This window comes from Scyliorhinus canicula, chromosome 16 (genome assembly GCF_902713615.1).
Source record: "Scyliorhinus canicula chromosome 16, sScyCan1.1, whole genome shotgun sequence".
Lineage (NCBI taxonomy): Eukaryota > Metazoa > Chordata > Chondrichthyes > Carcharhiniformes > Scyliorhinidae > Scyliorhinus > Scyliorhinus canicula.
In genome coordinates, this window is record NC_052161.1 from 100,328,693 (window position 1) to 100,353,251 (window position 24,559).

At 46.3% G+C, this 24,559-nt stretch overlaps 1 protein-coding gene across 30 annotated transcripts in view; it reads left to right on the forward strand.

Annotated features, from left to right (window-relative positions):
• The window catches only part of LOC119979278 (eukaryotic translation initiation factor 4 gamma 3-like), a 504,690-nt gene that overhangs the window by 292,290 nt on the left and 187,841 nt on the right, over positions 1 to 24,559 (forward strand). For 26 of the 30 annotated variants that reach the window (XM_038821282.1, XM_038821283.1, XM_038821291.1 and 23 more), the window contains 3 exons: positions 12,980 to 13,077; positions 17,089 to 17,214; positions 22,546 to 22,684. In XM_038821282.1, the coding sequence (XP_038677210.1) occupies positions 12,980 to 13,077; positions 17,089 to 17,214; positions 22,546 to 22,684 (363 nt within the window). The remainder of the gene's footprint in view (positions 1 to 12,979; positions 13,078 to 17,088; positions 17,215 to 22,545; positions 22,685 to 24,559) is intronic. The other 4 variants (XM_038821288.1, XM_038821311.1, XM_038821290.1 and 1 more) reach the window with 2 other exon arrangements.

Below are 24,559 nucleotides of genomic sequence, written 5' to 3' on the forward strand. Positions count from 1 at the left end.
ACATCCAGCCGCCACAGCGGGCGCTGGTCCCGCGCCTCCCCCATTTCCACATCCACCCAATGTGGTGCATGATCAGAGATCGCAATGGCCGAGTACTCAGCTTCCCGTACCCTCGGGATCAGCCCCCTGCTCAACACGAAGAAATCGATTCTGGAGTACACTCTATGGACGTGGGAGAAAAAGGAATACTCCCTCGCCCTCGGCCTACCAAACCTCCATGGGTCTACTCCTCCCATCTGCTCCATGTACCCCCTCAGCACTTCTGCCGCTGCCGGCCTCCTATTGGTCCTTGAGCTCGATCTGTCTAGCCCGGGGTCCAGCACTGTGTTAAAGTCCCCCCCCATGATCAAGCCCCCTGCCTCCAGTCCCGGAATGAGGCCCAATAGGCGCCTCATAAAACCCGCGTCATCCCAGTTCGGGGCATATACGTTGACCATCACCACTTTCTCCCCCTGTAGCTTACCCTTCACCATCACATACCTACCCTCCTTGTCCGCCACCACCTCCTCCGCCACGAACGACACCCTCTTTCCCACCAGAATCGCCACCCCCCGGTTCTTTGCGTCCAATCCAGAGTGGAACACCTGTCCCACCCACCCCCTTCTCAGGCGAACCTGGTCCACTACCTTCAAATGGGTCTCCTGTAACATTGCTACATCAGCCTTCAGTCCCTTCAGGTGTGAGAATACCCTTGACCTCTTGACCGGCCCATTCAGCCCCCTCACGTTCCAAGTGATCAGCCGGGACGCGGGACGACCCGCCCCCTTCCCCTGCCGATTAGCCATGTCCTGTTCCCTGCTCGCCCCGGGTCGACCCTCCCCTTCTGACCCGCTCCCCATGGCGATGGCCCCCTCCCCCCACCTCTCCAGTCCTCCACTTCCCGTTTCTGGTCTTTCCAGCAGCAACCCGGTGTCCCTCCCTAACCCCCCCCCCCCCAGGCTAGGACCCCTCCTAGCCGCGATGTACCCTCCATCGTACTCCCGTAAGTCAGCTGGTTTACGCTGACCCGGCTGCTCCTGCCACACTCCGACTCCCCCCGGCTCGGGGGGGGGGGGGGGGGCCCCCCCCCCCCCCCCCCCCCCCCCCCCCCCCCCCCCCCCTTGCCACTCCTCCCTGGCCCCGCTCCAACGCGGGAAAGGTCGCCATTGCTAGCCACGCCCCGCACTCCTCCCCTCCCCCTCCTCTGCCCCGCGTGCGGGAAAACAGAGGAAAGCCCGCGCTTTGCCCTGCCACACCCCACCCCGCCATCTTCAGTTCCACCCCCGTCCCCGTCCATGCCTGTAAAGAACCCCCCCTAGGAGCCCATATCCCCGATCTGCTCTCCCCCCCGTCCCGCCTCCCCAACTTAACATTATAAATAACAGATAGATAACAAATAACAATGTACTTAACAGTCGCCCTCTACCAAACAGTATAAATAACCATAAATAACCATGAATAACCACAATAACAATAACTAAGGGAAGTTGGCAAAGGGGGGAAAAAACATCAGAAGAAAAACCCAAAGCAAGAGTTCAAGATCCAAACAAGGAAAGAAGAAAAAAAAAAAAAGGAAACCGTTCCAATAAGAGTTGCCCAGTTCCGACCCAGCCGAAAAAAAAAACCGCTTGTTCAGCTGAAAGTACCCGAGCGGCTACGGCCGCTAAGTATCCCCTGGGTCTAATTCGAGTCCAGTTTCTCTTCCTGTACAAAGGCCCACGCCTCCTCTGGGGACTCAAAATAGTGGTGTTGGTTCCTGTAGGTGACCCACAAGCGCGCTGGCTGCAGCATTCCGAACCTGATCCGTTTTTCATGTAGCACCGCCTTCGTCCGGTTGTACCGGGCCCGCCGCTTAGCCACCTCCACACTCCAGTCCTGGTAGACCCTCACCGTCGAATTCTCCCACTTGCTGCTCCTTTCCCTCTTGGCCCACTCCAGCACTCTCTCACGATCGCTGAGTCGCTGGAACCGCACCAGCACCGCCCTCGGGGGCTCATTTGCTCTTGGCTTCCTAGCCATGACCCTGTAGGCCTCTTCCAGCTCCAGGGGCGAAGGGACGGCCCCTGCCCCCATCAGGGAGCTCAGTATTTCTGCTACGTATCCCGGGAGGTCTGACCCCTCCAGGCCTTCTGCCAGGCCCAAGATCCTCAGGTTCTTCCGCCTCATTCGGGTATCCAGCTCCTCAAAACGGCTCTGCCATTTCAGGTGGAGTGCCTCGTGCACCTCTACCTTTCCCACGAGGACCGTGGCCTCCTCCTCCCTCACAGTCATCTCCTGCTGCAGCTCCCGAATCGACGCCTCTTGGGTCGCCTGGGCTCCCATCAGCCTGGTGGTCGTCGCATTCATTGACTCCAAGAGCTCCATTTTCAGCTCCGTAAAGAAGCGCAGGAGAGCGGCCTGCTGCTCCTCCGCCCATTTCCTCCATTCCTCGGGTGCGCCACCGGCCGCCATTTTGGTCTTCTTCCCCCGCTTTTTTTGAGGAGCTGCTGTTGCTTTCTTTACCACCCCACTCCGGGTACCGACCATAAAGTTGGTCTGGTTCTCCTCAGGGAGCCTTCTCCCACCGGGATTTGTCCTTACAGCGCCGTTGGGGCCCTCCAATCGGCCCGAAAACACCTTTGTAGCAGGAGCCGCCAAACGTGCGACTTAGCTGGTCATAGCCGCAACCGGAACTCTCCTTCATCTTTATCATAAGGCCAGAAGCTGATGATTGCATTCAGTTCCAACGGTAATGAAGCGGTCCATGTCCAGGCCTTGCTGCATACAGTCAACATTCTGGCCTGGACTGAGAAGAGGCAAGTAACATTTGCATCACAAAAATTCTCCGCAACGGTCATATTCAGCAAGAGTGAACCGAACCCATGAATCAAAACATTCAATTGCATTACTGTTGTCTGGATTGGTTTATTTTCACGTGTACAGAGATCAGTGAAAAGTATTGTTCTGTGTACAGCTCAGTCAGATCATTCCATACATGCAAAGAAAATACATAATAAGGCAAACATAAAATACATAATGTAAATACATAAACACGGGCATCGGGTGTAGAATACAGAAATGTTGTACTGCTCAGTAGAGATGTGTGAAGAGATCAGATCAGTCCATAAGAGGGCTGTTTAGGAGTCTGGTAAAAGCAGGGAAGAAGCTGTTTTTGAATCTGTTAGTGGGTGTTCTCAGACTTTTGTATCTCCTGCCCGATGGAAGAGGTTGGAAGAGTAAGTAAGCCGGGTGGCAGGGGTCTTTGATTATGCTGCCCGCCTTCCCAAGGCAGTGGGATGTGTAGTAGATGGAGGCGATGGATGGGAGGCGGGTTCGCGTGATGGACTGTATGGTGTTCATGACTCTCTGTAGTTTCTTACGGTCTTGAGCCGAGGAGTTGCCATACCAGGCTGTGGTGCAGCCAAATAGGATGCTTTCTATGGCGCATCTGTAAAAGTTGGTAAGAGTCAATGTGGACATGTGGAATTTCCTTAGTTTCCTGAGAAAGTATAGGCGCTGTTGCACTTTCTTGGTCATAGCGCTAACATGGGTGGACCAGGGCAGATTGTTGGTGATGTACACACCTAGGAATTTGAAGCTGTAAACCATCTCCATCTCGTCCCTGTTGATGCTGACAGGGGTGCATACGATACTTTGCTTCCTGAAGTCAATGGCCAGCTTTTTAGTTTTGCTGACATTGAGGAAGAGATTGTTTGTCGCTACACCACTCCACTAGGCTCTCCCTCCTGCATTCTGACTCATCTTTGTTTGAGATCCGACCCAATACGACCGTGTTGTCTTGCAGATGGAGTTGGAGCCAAATTTTGCCACGCAGTCGTGTGTGTATAGGGAGTATAGCAGGTGGCTCAGTATGTAGCCTTGCGAGGCCCCTGTATTGAGGACTATCGCGGAGGAGGTGTTGTTTATCTTTACTGATTGTGGTCTATGGGTCAGTATGTTGAGGATCCAGTTGGAGAGGGAAGCGCCAAGTCCTAGGTTTTGGAGCTTTGATATCAGTTTGGCTGGGTTTATTGTGTTGAAGATGGAGCTGTAGTCAATTAATAGGGGTCTGCCGTAGGAGTCCTTGTTGTCGAGATGCTCCAGGGATGAGTGTAGGGCCAGGGCGATGGCATCGGCTGTGGATCGGTTGAAGCAGTATGCGATTTGCGGTGGATCTAGGCATTCTGAGAGTATGGAGTTGACATGCCTCGTGACCAGCCTCTCGAAGCATTTCATTACAATTGTTGTGAAGACCACGAACGATAGTTGTTGGGGCACATTGCCTGGTTCTTCTTTGGCACCAGTATGATGGTGGTCTTCTTGAAGCAGGTGGGTCCTTGGTCTGTTATCAATGTGGCGGTCACTATTTACCAGATACTTAGCTGGAACAGCCACATAAATAGTTGTGACAAGAACAGTTCAAAGACTTGGTATTCTGGGTAATTGACTCAGCACCTAACTTCCGCCAAGTCTGTATACTACCGTAAGGCTCAGGTCAGGAGATGGAATACTTGCCACTTGCCTGGCTGAGTACAGCTCTAACACAGTTCAAAACCATCCAGGACAGAGCAAGCCAGCTGATTGACATCCTGCCCATCTTGGCTGTAAAGTCTATGACCTGCAAGATGCACTGCACTGATCCACTAAAGCTTCTTTCCGAGCTTTTACCAAACATCTGGCCTCTACTACCTCTCAGACCAAAGTCAACGGATGCATGGAAACATCAAGTTCCCCTTCAAGTCACTGTCAATCCTTAAACTCCCTACCTAACAATGCCGTGGAAGTACCTTCGCTGCATGAACTGCAGCTGTTTAAGAAGGCAGTCCATAACCATCACCTTAATAAGGATACCAGCAATGTTTACATCCCATAAATAATAGGAAGAAAAACCTGCTCTGTACTGCATACTTCTTGGCAGGCATATCGCAGTTGCCACTACAGGGCTGAGAAAGATGCTGATTGCAGAATTTCTATTGAGTTATCTGCTGAAACCCTGTAGCTGATACTGACTGGATTTTCCCATTGAGAATGAAGAGCTGAAAAAAGTTTATATTCTGAGAGATGAACAGTAATTGCAGATGTCTTGGCAGTTGTTTGCAAACATTACCTAGATCGGTCTGCTGGGTTTTTCCTTAAGTGCAAAGTGGGTGTCACTGAGAGCAAAATCTGAACTTAATTTGAAATCTCTAGTTGCAATTCAGTTCCCTCGACCTCCCTCATCTAAATGTTTTGATTTCATCTTGGTGATGGTGACTTGTTTGTCAGGGTATAATTTCGTAAGTATTGGCAATTCTTTTTTTTTTAAATAATTTTTATTCAAGTTTTTCAATGACAAATTTTCTCCCCACAATTTAAAACAAACAAGGCGTGTTTCCACACCAACACAAGAAAATAACTCACCCCCCCCAAAATAAATAATAACAAAAAACCAACAGCAATACAAGAAAGAAGAAAATAACAACATAGCAAACCCACCGCCGCAAAAACAAACCCCCTAACTATCCCCAAACCCCCCCCCAAGTTGCTGCTGAGACCGACCACTCTCTATCCCTTCGCCAGGAAGTCGAGAAAGGGCTGCCACCGCCGAAAGAACCCCTGTACTGACCCCCTCAGGGCAAACTTCATCCTCTCCAACTTGATGAACCCAGCCATGTCGTTGATCCAGGCCTCCGAACTCGAGGGCCGCATATCCCTCCACTGTAACAGAATCCTGCGCCGGGCTACTAGAGATGCAAAGGCCAGAATTCCAGCCTCTCTCGCCTCCTGCACTCCCGGCTCCGAAGCTACCCCAAAGATCGCGAGCCCCCAGCCCGGCTTGACCCGAGACCCGACCACTTCCGACAAAGTCCCCGCCACCCACTTCCAAAACCTCTCCAAGGCCGGACAAGCCCAGAACATATGGGTGTGGTTCGCCGGGCCTCCCGAACACCTCCCGCACCTGTCTTCCCCTCCGAAGAACCGGCTCATCCTTGCCCCTGTCATGTGAGCCCTATGCAGCATCTTCAGCTGTATTAGGCTGAGCCGTGCGCAAGAGGAGGAGGAATTCACCCTCTCCAGGGCGTCCGACCACGTTCCATCTTCAATCTCTTCCCCTAGCTCTTCCTCCCACTTCTCTTTGAGCTCTTCTACTGAGGCCTCCTCCTCCTCTTGCATCAGCTGGTAAATAGCCGAGATCTTTCCTTCACCGACCCACATCCCCGAAAGCACCCTATCTTGCACCCACCTTGGCGGCAGCTGCGGAAACTCCGCCACCTGCCTCTTAACAAATGCCCTGACCTGCATATATCTAAAAGCGTTCCCAGGGGGGAGGTTCCACTTCCCCACCAGCTCCTCCAGAGTCGCGAACTTCCCATCCAGGAAGAGGTCCCCAAACTATCTGATGCCTGCCCTGTGCCAACTCCCAAATCCTCCACCCGTTCTCCCCAGCGCAAAATGGTGATTGCCCCGTATCGGGGCCCAAACTGAGGCCTTCACTTCCCCCCTATGCCGTCTCCACTGATCCCAGATTTTAAGGGACGCAACCACCACCGGACTCGTGGAGTACTTTGCCGGGGGGAGTGGAAGTGGGGCCGTCACCAAAGCCTCCAGACTCATACCCGCGCAGGGCGCCACCTCCAATCTCTTCCATGCGTCACCCTCCCCTTCCGACACCCACCTGCGAATCATCGCCACGTTCGCCGCCCAATAATATCCACAAAGGTTTGGCAGCGCCAGGCCCCGTACCTCCCTTCTTCGCTCCAAAAATACCCTCCTTACTCTCAGGGCCTTCCGCGCCCACACAAACCCCAGAATCGACTTATTCACCCTTCTGAAAAAAGCCTTTGGGACCAATATGGGGAGGCACTGGAAAAGAAACAAAAACCTCGGGAGCACCGTCATCTTAATCGACTGGACCCTGCCCGCCAACGAAAGCGGTAGCGCGTCCCACCTCCTAAACTCCTCCATCTGCCCCACCAGCCTCGAAAAGTTAAGCCTATGCATGGCCCCCCAGGTCCTAGCCACCTGGACCCCAAGGTACCTAAAGCTCCTCTCAGCCCTCTTCAACGGGAGTTCACCTATCTCCCTCTCCTGATCCCCCGGGTGCAGGACAAATCGCTCACTTTTCCCCACATTGAGCTTATAGCCTGATAAGTCCCCAAACTCCTCATGTATCTTCAGCACCTCTGGCATCCCCTCAACCAGTTCTGCGACATACAACAGCAGATCATCTGCGTACAGTGACAACCGGTGCTCCCCCCCCCCCCCCCCCCCCAAGCACAATCCCCTCCAACTCTTCGAGTCCCTCAGCGCCATGGCCAGGGGCTCAATCGCTAATGCGAAGAGCAATGGAGACAAGGGGCACCCCTGCCTCGTCGCCCTGGAAAGCCGAAAGTCCGCCGACCTCCTCCCATTCGTCACCACACTCGCCACCGGGGAGCTGTACAGCAACCTCACCCAGCTGATGAACCCCATACCAAACCCAAACCTCCGCAACACCTCCCACAGGTAACTCCACTCCACCCTATCAAAAGCTTTCTCCGCATCCATGGATGCCACTATTTCTGACTCCCCAGCCGCCGGCGCCATCATCATAACATTAAGGAGCCTCCGCACATTGGCATTCAGTTGTCTTCCCTTTACAAACCCCGTTTGATCCTCATGAATCATCGTCGGGACCACATCCTCCACCCTCCTGGACAGCACCTTTGCCAACAATTTAACATCTACATTAAGGAGCGAGATTGGCCTGTAAGACCCACACTGAAGGGGGTCCTTGTCCCTCTTCAGGAGCAAAGAGATAATTGCCCTGGACATGGTTGGGGGCAGAGCCCCCCCTCCCTAGCCTCATTCAGGGTCTTCACAAGCAGAGGGCTCAGCAAATCTGAAAATTTCTTGTAAAATTCCACCTGGAACCCGACAGGCCCCGGCGCTTTCCCTGTCTGCATGCTTCCCAGCGCCTCCACCAACTCCTCCAGCTGAATTGGGGCCCCCAAACCATCCACCCGCTCGTCCCCTACTCTTGGAAATTCCAGCCTATCCAAAAAGTGGTCCATCCTACCTGCTTTCCTGGGGGGCACCGCCCGGTACAGCCCCTCGTAAAAGGATCTGAACACCCCATTGATGTCCTTTCCAGCCCGCACCAAGTTCCCTCCTGCATCCGTGGCTCCCCCAAGTTCTCTAGCTGCCTCCAGCTTCCGGAGCTGGTGAGCCAACATCCGACTTGCCTTCTCCCCGTACTCATATACCGCCCCTTGCGCCCTCCTCCACTGCGCCTCTGCCTTCCGGGTGGTTAAAATGTCAAATTCCACTTGGAGACTGCGCCGCTTCCTCAAAAGCCCCTCCTCCGGGGTGTCTGCATATCTCTTATCCACCCGTACCATTTCCTCCACCAGCCTCTCCCTCTCGACCCTCTCCCCCCTCTCCCTGTGCGCCCGAAGAGATATCAGCTCCCCTCTGACTACTGCCTTTAGCTCTTCCCAAACCACCCCAACTTGCACCTCCCCGTTATCATTAGTTTCTAGATACCCCTCTATGCCCTTATGGATCCGCCCGCACACTTCCTCCTCGGCCAAAAGCCCCACATCCAGCCTCCACAGCGGGCGCTGATCCTTCCCCTCCCCCAGCTCCAGATCCACTAAATGTGGGGCATGATCAGAGATGGCTATCGCCGAATACTCCGCCCCCAGTACTCTCGGGATTAGCGCCCTGCTAAGCACAAAAAAATCATTCCGGGAGTACGCCGTATGAACATGGGAGAAAAAGGAGAACTCCCTACCCCCCCCGGCTCCAAAAACCTCCAAGGGGCCCCCCCCCCCCCCCCCCAAATCTGATCCATGAACCCCCCTCAGCATCGAAGCCGCTGCCGGCTTCCTGCCCGTCCTAGACTTCGAACGATCCAGAGCCGGATCCAGCACCATGTTAAACTCCCCACCCAGGATCAATCCCCCTGTCTCCAGGTCCGGGATCAGGCCAGCATTCGCCACATGAAGCCCGCATCGTCCCAGTTGGGGGCATAAACATTAACCAAGACCACCCGCTCCCCCTGAAGTCTCCCACTCACCATCACATATCTACCTGCACTATCCGCCACCACTTTGGACGCAACGAACGACCCACGGTTCTTCGCATCAAGCCCCGAGTGAAACACCTGTCCCACCCAACTTTTTCTTAGCCTCACCTGATCCGTAACCCTGAGGTGCGTCTCCTGGAGCATAGCCACATCCGCGCCCAACCCCTCAAGTGAGCCAAGACCCAGGATCGCTTCACCGGACCATTCAGCCCCCTCACGTTCCATGTGACCAGCTGAACCCGGGAGGGGCCATCCCCCTCCCCCTACGCCGATCAGCCATAGCTCTTCCTCAACCCGCCACGCGCCCAGGGAATCCCCCAAGCCCACTTCCCGCGGTAGCAGACCCCCCCCTCCAACCCCCCCTTCACCATCCATTCCCTCACAGTCCCTGCAGCAGCAACCCAGTACCCCCCCCCATCTCCCCCCCCCCCCCCCCCCCCCCCAGCCCCCCACCACCCCCCCACCACCCCCCAAGCTAGGGCCCCCCTAGCTGCGTAACCCCTAACATTGTGCTTCCGTGAGTCAGCTGACTTCTGCTGACCCTGGCTACTCCCGCCATAACCACGCCCCCCCCCACACGACGCAACACAGCCACCAATCCCTCCCTACCAGCGGCGGCCCCGCCCACAATTCCTCCGGCGCGGGAAGAAAGCCCGCGCTTCCAACCCGAGCTCCGCCCCTCAACCCAACACGCGGGAAAAAGATGGACACATGACCCATCGGGACCCCAAACTACTCCCCAACCCACCAGTGGACAAAACAAAAAAAAAACACCACAGTAAATAAACAACAGCCCAGAAAACAACCCCGAAAAAAACCAAAATAGCGAAAACGAACAGGCAACATCAATCAGCAAACACAGCCAATGTAAACGACAGGATACCCAGGAGGGCAAAGCCTCCAAACAAAGTACATTTTTCCCCAGCCCCCCAGTCCTCAGTTCGAGCCCAAGTTCTCTGCCTGGACAAAAGCCCAGGCCTCCTCCGGAGAGTCAAAATAGAGCTGGCGATCCTTGTAAGTGACCCAGAGGCGAGCCGGCTGTAGAAGGCCAAACTTCACCCCCTTCCTATGAAGCACTCCCTTCGCTCGATGGAAGCCAGCCCTTCTCTTCGCCACCTCTGCGCTCCAGTCCTGATAAATCCTAACGTCCGTGTTCTCCCACCTGCTGCTCCTCTCCTTCGCCCATCTCAACACGCACTCCCGATCGACCAAGCGGTGAAAACGGACCAGTACCGCCCCGGGCAGCTCGTTCGGCCTCGGCTTCCGCTGCAGTACTCGATGGGCGCCCTCCAGCTCCAGGGGACCATGAAACGACCCCGCACCCATCAGCAAGTTCAACATTAGGACCACATAGGCCCCCAAATCCGAGCATTCCAGCCCCTCCAATTCTTCCGTTGCGGGCTCTTTTAAGAGCCCGAAAGTCCAAAAAAGCAGGAGCTGTCGAACGTGCGGCCTAGCTCCGCATCGCCGCCACCGGAAGTTAGTATTGGCAATTCTTGTACAGCGCTCAAGTAGCTATTTTCCAAATGGAAGTAGATGGTGAATATCAGCAGGATTGTTTTTCTGTCTTTTCTCTGCTGCTCCATGTTGCTATAGACAAAAAGACCAAATGTCTTGCTGTTGCCTTCATTGTGGTTGGCTAACTTAGCAAAGACCAGGAATTAAACTTCTGGTTTATTTGATTATGCATGTTTACTTAGATAAAACAGTTTTGTAATAGCCACTTTTAAATATTTAGTAAGTACTTTTTGTGAGACCAAAACACAGACTGACTATTAGCTTTAATTTTAGGTGCTATGCATTGAGTATACACGGATCAAAGTGCCGTGATGGTGAGGGCTATCTGCAGCTGTACTTCTGGCATGTTGCCTGCCTTGGAGCTGATATGTGTGAGAATACATTGACGTGCATCAGCTGGCCATGTCAGGAAGGTCAAAGGTCAGACTTGCAAAGAATGAGTTGATGTAGCTAGGCGCCAGAGTTTAGAAAATCCCGCAAGTTGCTTCATTGTGTGAAGGTAATCAGTTATATACAGCTACTGAAGCTGGCAGTCTCCTTGTATGCAATTTATGTTGAAATGACAATCACTGGTTCGGTGTCCTACGAGTAATGCAGCTCTTGATTTCATGTGCTCGTGCAACCTTCTGAATGTGGTAGCACAGTGTCCTCACATGGTGGTAGTATTTGCAGTTTAACACAAGATGAAAAGGCTGTGACAAGTAGTGAGCTGTACAGGGAGGTCAGTGATATCTGTAATACTTAGAACTCTGATCTGAACCTTTGCTTCTGTGGACCTGCTGATCCAGGTGAGAAGGTTTTTTCATTCTGAATGGATCATGGAAACATAGAACAAACAGATTTTCAGCACTACTTTTTGTTTATAATATTGGGTTATGCTTCACGTCCATTTCCCTGGGATCCTGTTATAACTCCATCTGTATTGGTCTGGCAAGTCTTTAGACTGATCTGTTCTGGTTTAGGAATGGCTGTTGATGAGGGAAGACAGTTGAATAAAGAGAGTGAAAATAATTAGTGTGGGAAGTGAGTAAATAAGTTGGAGGAAGAAAGATTCAGCTTTTCTCATTTAACATGAAAAAAATGGACACATAGTTGTGTGTCTGGTGTTCAATGTGCTTCACGGTAGAAAAATGAGGGCGCTATCATGTGACTGGTTTTTTTCCCAGTGGAATATGATTGTGGTGTAAATTAAGGAAGGTTTCACAATGTGTGGTGAAGCCAGCAACAAGAACATAACTGTGTGGAAAGATAAGCACTAAGATGTTCAGAGACAGGTTTCAGTGTTACCTTGTGATGCTTTTGATATTAGGCTTTCTTTCCCCTCAACCTGCTGGCTAATTAAGTAGGCATATCCTGTGTCTTTGACCTGCATTCTCACCATTTTGTATTGTTGCCCTAATTGATCCTGAGCTGTGATTGCTTCGCTTGCACCTGTGGCTCTTTTGTCCTAAACACAGTTATTGTCGTCCTTTCTTGCATTTTATGCATTACATTCAGGGTCCATGAACTGTGCAGCACCCCAAAGCCAATTTCTATAACAAAGCCCACAAAATAACGTGGCAAGACAATGTAGATGGCACAGCTTTTTGCCAAGTGGCTTATACATTTATTTTTGTGAAGTGTAATGGCAGAAATTTTGTCTCTTATTTTAAAAGCACATAGGTACAAATAACATTTGAAGTGCAGACTTAGAGCCTTTGGTGAGATGGAGAGCAGAAGCTGACTCAGACTGCTGCAGCAGTCCTACCTACCTGCCACAACTACCCTTCAGCCATCAGTCAGTGCCTTCAACTAATCCATACTCTGGTCAGTAGCACCAGCAGCCAGAGTTTTAATTTAAAACAGACTTTTGCGACAATATAACCTTCCATCTGCACTAGACAGACACCAACCAAAGATTAGTCACCGACCTCTGGGCGTTCAGAAGTTATTACTGTAGTTTTACCTACATAGTCTCCCCTCGCTTTGAAATCACTCCATCTTTTACGCTTACACAATCGGTTCATGTACTACACTGATGCACCCAAAAGATTGTAATTGTGAATTTTGGAGAAAAGACAAAACAGTAACAACACTTTCAACAACACACCAGAGTAAGAATGGAAGAAATACTGTTGGGAACTAGATACATTTAGCCTGCTTCTCATTCTGTAGCAGGGATAGTTTCCATGCCTATTTAATCTCAAGGCCCTGGGGCCCTGATGATGCAGCATTCCGCTTTTGTGCCCCGTAGCTACATTAGTAGTGGACATCTCAGCATTGCATGTTTGATTTTGATGTCATCTTGATGTGAAGAGACTTCTGAGCTCTATGCATCTGCAATTGAATTGCTAGCGACAACTTAAAACTAAAATATGCCGCATTTTGTAAAGCATGTGAAATATAGAGAGTTTTCATCCATCAAAATTGCAGAGCAAAGATGATGAATTTTAATGTACTTTTTTCTTTTACCAGCACCATCCTATTACAGTCAACCTGTGTATTCGCCGTCTGCACCTTTGATAGTGCCTACACAACCGCCGCCACCTCCAACAAAGAGGGAAAAGAAAACGGTATGACAAGTCCATGTGCAGCTTCCTTTTTGCTTTCTATAGGTGACCTTAATGTGTGCAGATGAATGAAATTAATGTTTCATTCCTGACACGCCAATAGGAACTATCTTTGGGAAAATAGTTCAACTATTTAGTTGTGTGTCTGGTGTTCAATGTGAAGATTTTAATATGCATTTGATGTAGGTTGAATTTAAAAGCATTCAGTTGCCCCATAGCCATCTGTCATTTTGTCCAAGATACATGTCTTTTTTGTTAGCAAAGTAGAGGCAGCACAAACATTGCAGAGTGAGTTTGATGGCTCCTGCCCACAAATTGGGGACATTTAAAAATGACTTCATTTTTGTGATGAGATCAGAATCTGTAAAAGAAAGAGAAGAGCTTTCTATCCAGCTCGAGGAACGGTGGGCTATTGTGTTGTTTTACATGGTGGAAGTTAGCTACCACCTGTCCATCTAGATTTCCAATAGAATTAACCTATCTGATACGTGACTCCACCACCTCAATTTTGGGTACCAATAATTTTGCATCTTGAAATACTTTCACAAAGAAAACATCCTCCATCATTTTAGTGTGGCAGTTAATAAGTGGGGCAGATGAGGTCTGATCTAGCTGCCCAGAATTATTCATGGGGACTGTGAGCCATCAGCAGTATTATAACTCACCGCACTCTAATGTTATGTTAAAGTGCATTTCTTGTTCGTCCCATCACCATCAAGGCATGGAATTGGGCCTAGTTCACTGTAGTGTTGAAGGCTGTACCACAAGTAACACTGGGCATAGCTTGGAATAAGATGCATGCTTACAAAGCTACAACGCAGGGATGTCTGTACATGAAACACCAAAAACATGGTTATAGTCAACTGAATGATCCCAGAAAAAATTGATCAGAGTAAACAATCAAACTTTCAGGAGTGGGGGCTTCATAAATATTCCCATCCTCAATGGTGATAGAGCCCTGCATGTGAGTACAAGAAAAAGAGCTGAAGAGTTCGAACATCTTCAGTCAAAAGTACTAAAAGGGACATTTTCTCAACCATCTCGTGCTTACAAAGCACAAGGATATGGCAGCATTTCAAGGCAGCTATTTAAGTAATAATACTCTGTGTGTGGGAAGGGACAGAGTGTACAAACATTAAAAATAAATGCAACAAATCAGATCGGGGGGTGGTAAAAAGGCAAAAAGAATGGCTCTTTACTTAAATGGATGTAGTATTCGGAACAAATTAAATGAATTGACTGCACAAATTGAGGTTAATGGGTATAATCTTATCACCATTACAGAGATGTGTTTGCAAAGAGATCAAAGCTGGGAACTAAACATTCAGGGGTATATGACTTTTTGTAAGGACAGGTAGGAAGAAAATGGGATAGTTTTGTTAGTACGAGATGGAATAAGTATGAGAGCAAGAAATTATCACAGATCGCAAGATGTAGAATCCATATTGGTGGAGGTAAGAAATAAAAAGGGAGAGAAGGCACTGGTGGGAGTAGTCTATAGCCCCCCCCGCCCCCCCAAAAAAAACAGTAACTAGTGTTGGGTGGAGAATAAATCAGTAGATAAATGAGGGCATGTAAAAGAGGAAGTACACAACTATGGGTGACTTCAATCTAATTAAATTGGCTCAGGTAGACATGAGGAAGAATTCATAGAGTGCATTCGGGCAATTTCCTGGAACAATATATTGTAGATCCAACTGGGGATCAGGCTATTTTTGACCTGGTAATTTGTAATGAGTCAGGTTAAATAAACAGTCTCATAGTGAAAGATCCTCTGGGGAAAAAGTGACCATAACATGGTAGAATTTAGCATTCAGTTTGAGAATGCAAAACTTGGGTCAGAAACAACTGTGCTAAACTAAAATAAGGGTACTACAAAGGAATGAGGGCAGAGTTGGCTGGACTGGACTAGGAACGGGGTGTAGCTGAAAAGATGGTTTATCAGCAATGGCAGATGTTTATAAAAATACTTGCAACAAAGATCCCAATCGGAAGAAGGATTGTAGGAAGGGGGATAAATCAACCATGACTAACCAAGAAAGTTTAAGGATAGTACTAAACTGAAAAAAAAACATACCGTGTGGCAAATATTAGTGGTAAACCAGAGGATTGATAAAGTTTTAAAAACCAACAAAAGATGACCAAAGAAATAGAGGGAGAAGATAAACTCTGAGGGTAAACTACGTAATATTAAACAGGCAATAACAGCTTTAAATACATAAAAAGGAAGAGAGGCCAAATCTTGATCCTATGGCCCTGAAAATATGTATATTGTTATACTGGGAATAGTTTTTGATTGTAGAGTTTTGCAAACTTGATTCTGAAATAAAATAAGCTATATCATGATCAAGTTGCAAATCCTGGCATACTGCTGATTATTTAATGCTGCACATTTGTTTAGTGCTATGTCAATGTTATTTTTGTCCTCTTTTTGAAAGTTGATGTGAATGCCACTGAGGGAAGGAGTCGCTGAAGTTGGGTTATGGTTCCAATACAGTGGAAGAGTTTTGATATCCCATAAAGGCAGAGCAGAAAGAGAATTCCATGATTACGAAATTTGCTCTGTAGGTTTTAAATCAGTCGCAAATTGGTGTTCAAATTGAGAGAACTCTTTAGGTAGTGACAATTTTGCCATAATAAGGGACAGTAGAATCTGCTGCTGCAAGTTTGCTATAATTTTGTAGTATTGTATTGAGTTGTTCACTCTTGCAACCATCTCACTACATTTCGCATGAATGGACTATATTTGCCCAGTGAACCAGAAACTGCAAGCCTGCAGATTCGTATTACTGCAAAGACCTCATTTTTTAGAACTCTGAATCCTACATCACTAGTACTAGTTGCATTTTACTTCCTGTCAAGCATTTCCAGAGGGCAGCATATCAACACAACACATGAGAGCTAGCATTAGATTCCAAATTAACAAACAAAATTTATTGCCAGAAATTAAAACAACTACAATACATGTAGAACACATGCTTATGCACAATTACAGCAGTGATGGCCTGATCTTTTAAAAACACTGAATGTTCCTGTCTGGCTGTGGCAACACACTCCTTACCACAAAGTATTCACTAATATTTGCTTTTGATTTTGGACCACCCTGTTTAAAATGCCTTTGTGTAGTGCATTGTCTCTTGTGGATGTCCATTCCTGTTATTTTTCTCTTCCTCATGCTCACAAAGCTTAATTAACACATTGTTACTTGTTTGGAAACCTCCGACAAAGATCACAGCATTTTCAACCTTTCCTTGTTTCACCGTTACATTTAGACAGGATTATTTTATGTCAATAGCAGAGTTAGTATGGCTAGTTTATACCTAATGTGTTAATACATGGCATTTGTCATAGTCAGGGTATTAGATTTTACTTAGTTCAAATTGATCTGCACTGCCATTGGAGAAAGCTAATCCAGAAATGTTTCAGGGCAATTAATTTCTGTTTTGGCTTGTTTAATAGTGCGGTTCTTTATTGCTTGTAGAGTGTGTTTAAATTCTGCCCATCGTTTTGAAACTGTTTTTAATGGTATATTCACAAGTGCCTCACACTGTTAACATTTGAAAACATTTAAGTTCCACACTTCATTTTTGTAAAATGTTGGCAGAATATTACTAATAAGAAAGTTCTTTGCGATACTGTATTAATGGAGACTCCAGATCACCACTAGCAAATAATCAACTATGAACTATTTATTTACAGACACAAAGTATCTGCAGTTGCGATACAGGTCCTACTTTCTCCAGTTCCAAGGACCGAGAACAAAAGCCTGCTCTCTTTTAGGCCGTGCACGCTCCTGTCCTATTGAATGATTAGGTCACATGGTCCAACCAGAGTTTTCCCTTTAAAGGGGTCTCACATCAACAGAGCACTTTCTTACCATTGAAGCTAGAGAAAATAGATTTTTATGATATCTGTCAATTTTCCAGACAAAGAATTGTCGTTTGTAAAGTCAAAGTGGTGTGAATAATGATCAGGTTGTAACAGTTTAATACTGTGTTGGTTTCTCTCCTGCAGATTAGAATCCGTGATCCAAACCAGGGAGGCAAGGACGTCACCGAAGAAATATTGTCAGGAGGAGGTGGAAGCAGAAACCCTACACCACCAGTGGTGAGGCCAAGCTCCACACCCACTCCACCTCAGGTAGTTAGAAAATATCAGACTTCTTTAACTTAACAGCATTCAGTACAAATTAGTTGTTAGTTAAAAGTTGACAGTTGTATAGAATGGTTAGTCTTGCTCCATTTTAGGTTAATTCTGACATGTATCCAGAGATGACCTTTGCCAAGATATTTAACGACTTACTAAAAGTAAACTCCAAACAATACTTTATCTGGCTCAGGCCTGTGCAGGCCAATGGTTAAAGTGTTACTCACAAAGGGTGGTTAACAACTGGGACAAGTTGGCAGAAAAGAGTGATTGCATTTAAGAAACAGTGAAGTGCTGTGATGAGACATTGGAAGGGTAGTGCAATAATAATCGCTTATTATCACAAGTAGGCTTCAATGAAGTTACTGTGAAAAACCCCTAGTCGTCACATTCCGGCGCCTGTTCAGCAAGGCTGGTACGGGAATTGAACCCGCGCTGCTGGTCTTGTTCTGCATTACAAGCCAGCTGTTTAGCCCACTGTGCTAAACCAGAACACCAGGTAGTGTTCTGAAGGATAAAATCAAACGCACTAAAAGGTCATCTTCAGCCCACCCTACCTTTGGATCATATACAGTCTTTGTAATATATAAACATATGGCAGTTTCATCCTCTTCTGGGAGCTAATTATAGAGGGTGAAACTAAGTTACCTCCCATAATAGAAAAGACTCCGCTTTTGCCAATGATTCTCCACCCACCTCCCTCAGCCATGCCTTTGTTACTGTAGACTTACCTATTCCATGGCACTTCAGGCCGTCCTCCCACTTCTTACATTCCGTAAGCTTAAGGTCATCCAAAACTGCCTCCCTATCTCAGTTTGCACTAAGTCCCGTTTGCTTATACCTTCTGTGCTCATTGGTTTACAGTGACATCTAGTTAAGTATTGCCCCTTTTAAAATCCTTGATTATTTTCAAATTACTCCATGGCCTCACCCCTCTCTATTTCTCTTTTCTGTAGCTTTCAACCCTCAGATATCAGTGATGCCCTAATTCCGGCCTCTTGAACATCCCCAATTTTAATCTACCATTGGCAGCTGTGCCTTCAGCTGCCTAGGCCCTGAAGTTTGGAATCGTCTCCCTAAATTTCTCTGCCTCTTTCCTCTAAGTTGTTCCTTAAAACCTACCTTGTTGTCACCTGTCTGATATCTCCTTATGTAGCGCTGTGAAATTTTCATCATGAACACAGGAGTGATGGGTTGTAGCACCTGAAAACATTTTGCTGCATTAAAGGTGCTATATGAATACACTGTCCTCCCCTGCCAGCCCTACCTCAGTTTCTTTTGTTGCCAAAGCAGCTGCTGGTGCTGCAGCAGGTAGCCCATGAAATTAAATCTCAACTCCCTAATGCTCATTATTCCTGCAACCAACCACGGCTTTAGTGGTGAGCATCTAAGCCAACATACACTCTTCCATACAGCTCAGGTATGGTGCTGACAGGTTCGCTGAAGGTGAGAAATACAGTCTTTAATCTTTTTGGCTGGTTTTCTATCAGACCGGTGAGCTGCCAGATCGGCTGGTGGAACAGTTGCTGAGGTGCCAGCTGATCTTGCTGACAAGGTGAGCGATGTTGCCAAACCTTTAGCCCAAACATTTTGTTAGAACATAGAACATACAGTGCAGAAGGAGGCCATTGGGCCCATTGAGTCTGCACCGGCCCACTTAAGCCCTCACTTCCACCCTATCCCCGCAACCCAATAACCCCTCCTAACCTTTTTGGACACTAAGGGCAATTTAGCATGGCCAATCCACCTAACCTGCATGTCTTTGGACTGTGGGAGGAAACCGGAGCACCTGGAGCAAACCCACGCAGACACTGGGAGAAGGTGCAGACTGCACAGACAGTGACCGAGCGGGGAATCGAACCGGGACCCTGGTGCTGTGAAGCAACAGTGCTATCCACTTGTGCTACCGTTCTGCCCAGTTGTTGAATTTTGGAAAGGAAAATTATTGCATGTAATCTAACACAGATAATGGGAGCACAATATTTTCAATGGTTGTGCATAATGTATTTTAACTCGGAATGATAGCATGGTGGTTATGCAATAGGGCTAATAATCCAGAGGTTCAGATCAATGATTGGGGCGATGAGTTCAAATTCCACCACAGCAGCAGGGCATTTAAAATGTGGATAATTAAATAAATCTGGAATAAAAAGCTAGTCTTGGTACCGATGACCACAAAACTACTGGATTGTCATAAAAATCCATCGGGTTCACTGATGCCCTTTTTAGGGAAGGAAATCTGTTGTTCTCACCTGGTCTGACCTATATATGACTCCAGAGCCATAGCAACATCGTTGCCTGTTAATTGCCCACTGAAACAACCCTTTCTGTTGTCAAGAAACCACCACGTTCTCGAGGGCAATTAGTGATGGGCAATATTAAGTGCTGGCTTTGCCAGTGATGTCCACATCTGTGATTGCAAATTAAAAATAAATAAACGATTGTTGCTCCACTTTTAATTTTAGCGTAAATTGGGGGGGGGGGGGGGGGGGGGGGGGGACTGTCACTATTAATACACAGCTTATTTTTCCCTGTAAAGTTACTGTTTTAATGCATTTCCTGATTTAAAAAAATATATATAAATTTAATAAATTATTAAAATTGAGTGAACCAATGCGTACAGCAATGTGCAGGAATTCTCAATTGATTCAGTTTTTTTGGGAGCAAACCTGAGAGCATCAGTGTGTACATAGAAATGGTTTTGGGGACTAATACAAGTCTTAAATGCTTGACATGTGACCATAATTGGGTCAAGTGATTTGGCATGGTGCACATCCGGTGAGAAAATGCTAAGAGTTTTTATTTCACAGCAATGTATGAAATGGTGAGAAATTGAAATAATTTGAAAATAGTATCCGGTGTGTTCTATTTAAAACCAAATGTTTGTAAAATAAAAGCAAATGTGACAATTTTATTCTCTATTTTGAAAAATTTATAAATTCATCAACTGATTTATATTGAGTGGAACTGGTAATATTGCACCTACACATTCAGAAATTCAAAAGCGCCTGAGTGACTATGCATTTAAATTTGTTTTCGAATTTTGAACTTGATTTCCATCCAATTTTATGAACCATTTTTTTTTGTCTGGTTTGCTCACTCTTTTAGTGAAAATTAGCAAAGCATGCAACACCTAGATCTGTAGGAGAGCTTGACTACCAGCTCCAGTGTTAATGTAGCTCACGGTAGTCGTATGACTAGTAAGGATGTCATATGATCACTGGTTTCCTCATTTATATGGTACAGTAAAGTGGAATTACGGGAAAAGTGCAAGCACAACTCAGGTGCTCACTTTTGTTCTGAATGAAATGGTATTGCCACAATTGGATATTGTACATTATAACTACTGTGCAATGTATTATTGAGATTTAAAGCAAAGTTGGCATCTGCTGAAGTAAAACTTTCTGAAATGTATGCGTGTACTTGTTTAAAGTATTGTCTGTGTTTCATGTTGCACTGAACTTTAAATACTTGTCTGTCTTCTGATGTGTATGATGTATCATGTTCCCTCTAAGTTTAAAAATTGCAATTAAGTTTGTGGGGGGGGGGGAATAACAATTAATAACTTCATTAATAACTTCAAAAAGATGAATTTCAGTGGCAGGCTCTAATTTTTGTCAGTTTTTAGCAATGTATGTGAAATTTTTTCACAAAGGCATTCAGTCGTTAGGTTGCAGCCAGAATAGCGATTATTTCAGTTGCTTATTGTAGTTAAATTTAGATGAAAAAAATTCAGCATTAGCTTGCTGACCCTTGTCAACAGATTTGGACCCACAGACATGTTTGTGCCAGTCATCAGTGCTGTTTTGTTGGGTATGAGATGGTGCCCAATCATTTGCAGGCTGGAACTGGTTTTCAGTGTGGATTTCAATGGAATTTAACGCTTCACCAGCATTCAGAACTAAAGTGACTTTATGAAAGAGCATCCATGTAGCTTTAAGCTGTTTGAATTTTGGCCTGGTTGTTGTGAATTTGGTCCTCTGAATCTAAAGCAACTAGGTGGGCCTCAAAGTTCCCTGAAGTTATAAATCAATATTATTGCAAGACAGCGCCCCCTTTCTTACCTCTTGTTTCTGCTCACATTACATGTTTAAGAGAGTAATTATACTTAGTTTTTGATCCGGGTCTATCCTCCTTGCTGGAGAGATCACTTAAAAATGAAGTTTGTTCCATCATGTCTCAAATAGAATTGAACTCATGGCCCATCTTTGACAACTGAAAATATTGAGAAGACCAAGGTGGGTGTTTACAACTACAGCCACCATACATTGAAAATGAGGACATTGGCTATGTGGTAGAGGTGCGAGGTGCCACAATGGTTGGAACTCCTGAGTGTTGGCCGACATTGTGATGAGTTTACCAATTCATGTTCTTAATTTTACAGACCTAGTCTTGCAGTGGCAAATGAAAGTTGGCTCACGGAATCTGTCCCATTTTCCTTCTCTCCCCACTCCATCCCCCACCTCACCCCACCCTGTTGCAATGGTGGCCCATTTTCCTGGCAGTTATATCGGTAGAGGCCTGCGGGCATATCTCTGAAATTTACCAGTATATTTTTAATAATTTTTAAATCGAGAGTAATACGGTCTATAGCCAGCAGCAAAGAGTGGTGTTATTTTAATATACTATAAAAAGTATTAAAGCTAAATAGTTGATTTGTTTACTCCCCTAAGTTTACCAACTCAAATATTTTTTACCAACTGAGTTTACCAACTCAGTATTTTATTTAGCTGTTGACTAATTTATAAAATTTTGAACCAAATCAGAATCAACTAAGCAACGATGAGTGATGGCATTTAGAGATCCAGGCATCAGTATATAATGGCCATAGAATTAAAGTTACTGCCAATTTAAAATATAATTAGCGCTTGTGTCTTTAAAAAAATTTCTTGCAAAAATTACTAAATTTATCTTTGTGTATGCTAGATTATTCATGCGGCAATGTTTCTTGAAAGCAAATCTTCTCAAACAATCAGCAACAAACTCAAATCATCGATGGAGATGTTGTAGGATTTTCTAAAGGAACTGAATTAAAGAGTGAAAGAGGGAAATGATAACTATTCTCATGTTGCAAGTTATTGGCTAGTCATCCTCAATAGATCAAAAGAATTCTTAGAGGGAACAGTGAGAATGCATTTAGCAGAGTTTGTCTGTTGTCTATCCTTGTTAATGGTAATCCTGTTTTCTTTTCCTTCTCAATCCTGCTTACTCCATCTCTTTGTTTTGGTTTTGCTTTTTGTTCTTGAATTTATTGTCCTACTGTGGAATTTCATGGGAAACCTTTTTTCGCTTATTTTCCTCTTTGTTGCGTGTTCCATGTGCTAGTTTTTGTGTCCGCACCCTCATTATCCTCACCTGTTGTACCTCAAATCCCAGCAGCTGCCCAGTCAAGTTCCAGATCATGGACCAGTTTTTGGAACTGCGGAAAATGCTCACATGTCACCAAGTGTGGACTTCAAGCAAGGTTTGTTCAGTTCTTTTTTGGTATATATTGATGCAATGTTTTGACTGATAAATAGTTATTGGGTATTTAATGCTTGGTGGGGAAATGGATGATGGCCCTTTACTTCCTTTTGAAGATTGTTTTAGTTGAGTACCATAGCTTCTAAAAATGACCACGTGACATTTTTTTTCTGGGTTGATTGAGGTTTAGTGTAAATGTTTAGTTATGAATTTAGCTGCATTGTCACTTTTAAGACTTAAAGTTCAAATGTCCGACGTGCATGTATATTTCAAAAAAATATGTTTCTATGTACAGATAGTAAACTTATTTATGCTTCTTCAGCCCTTGGTGACTGTTAGCTGTACCCGTGAACAGTTACTATAACACACGATTAACAAAGAGTTGGGGTAAGGAATGGCCATCATTTTGGAGGACAATTGCCAGAGTAGCTGCTTTAGCACACCAGGGCTAAATCGTTGGCTTTGAAAGCAGACCAAGGCAGGCCAGCAGCATGGTTCAATTCCCGTACCAGCCTCTCTGAACAGGCGCCGGAATGTGGCGACTAGGGGCTTTTCACAGGAACTTCATTTGAAGCCTACTTGTGACAATAAGCGATTTTCAATTGTTCTATATGATTCACATGATGGCGGCCAGAGGACTAGCTTCAGCCATTGTTCTGAGAACGATTTTCACAAGAGGTTTAATATAGAAGGGAGCGATTTACAAACATAATATAGTCCTATTGTTTAATCTTCGTTCATGTGGTGAATACTGTCCATGAAGACAGATCTCCTCAGTGTGACAGCTGCCCATTAAAGCCCGCTTAACGGGGCGATTGACAAGAGTTCTATTATGTAAATTTTCCAACACAAACTATTCAGCAGGTAATAATTCATCACACATTATTTCAAACTTTTTTGTTAACCATCAGAGTCCAAATCTGTACGGATGTGTGACAGAAAAGGGCCTTTTATGCAGTGGATTGTGATTTAAAACACAATCACCTGAAACTTAAAATTGCAGGACTAAGCTATTAATGGCTTAAGGGGTAGTGTCCCCAGTTATTCCCTCCTGACCTCTAGATAAAAACAAGGTAAGCGGTTAATGTTTGTTTCTTGCTTGGAAGCTGCACTTTTCAAAGAGCGATGGCAGCTAATTTAATATTATAGTAGCTTTATGACAAAAATTGCAGTCAAAATGGTATTTACCTCCAGCAAATTTTCAGTTGTAGTTAAAGATTATAGAAAATCTTTGTAAGCTCCTTTGGTCCAGAGTTACTGGATTGTGTCTACTTCAAGAACTTTGCATGTTCTCATTTAAATAAAGTTTAGTTTGAGAATGTTGGTATCTTGATAGGGCAGCCGTTAGGGCAGCACGGTAGCACTGCGGATAGCACAATCGCTTCACAGCTCCAGGGTCCCAGGTTCGATTCCGGCTTGGGTCACTGTCTGTGCGGAGTCTGCACATCCTCCCCGTGTGTGCGTGGGTTTCCTCCGGGTGCTCCGGTTACCTCCCACAGTCCAAAGATGTGCAAGTTAGGTGGATTGGACATGATAAATTGCCCTTAGTGTCCAAGATTTCCCTTAGTGTTGGGTGGGGTTACTGGGTTATGGGGATAGGGTGGGGGTGTTAACCTTGGGTAGGGTGCTCTTTCCAGGAACCGGTGCAGACTCGATGGGCCGAGTGGCCTCCTTCTGCACTGTAAATTCTATGATCTATACTCATAATAGAGGTAATTAATGTTAGATAGGGGTGGGCTGAGTGACATAGGTATAATTCACAAGACTTAGGGCAGCACACTGGCGCAGTGGTAGCACTGCAGTCTTACCACGCTAAGGTCCCAGGTTCGATCCCGGCTCTGGCTCACTGTCCGTGTGGCGTTTGCACACTCTCCCC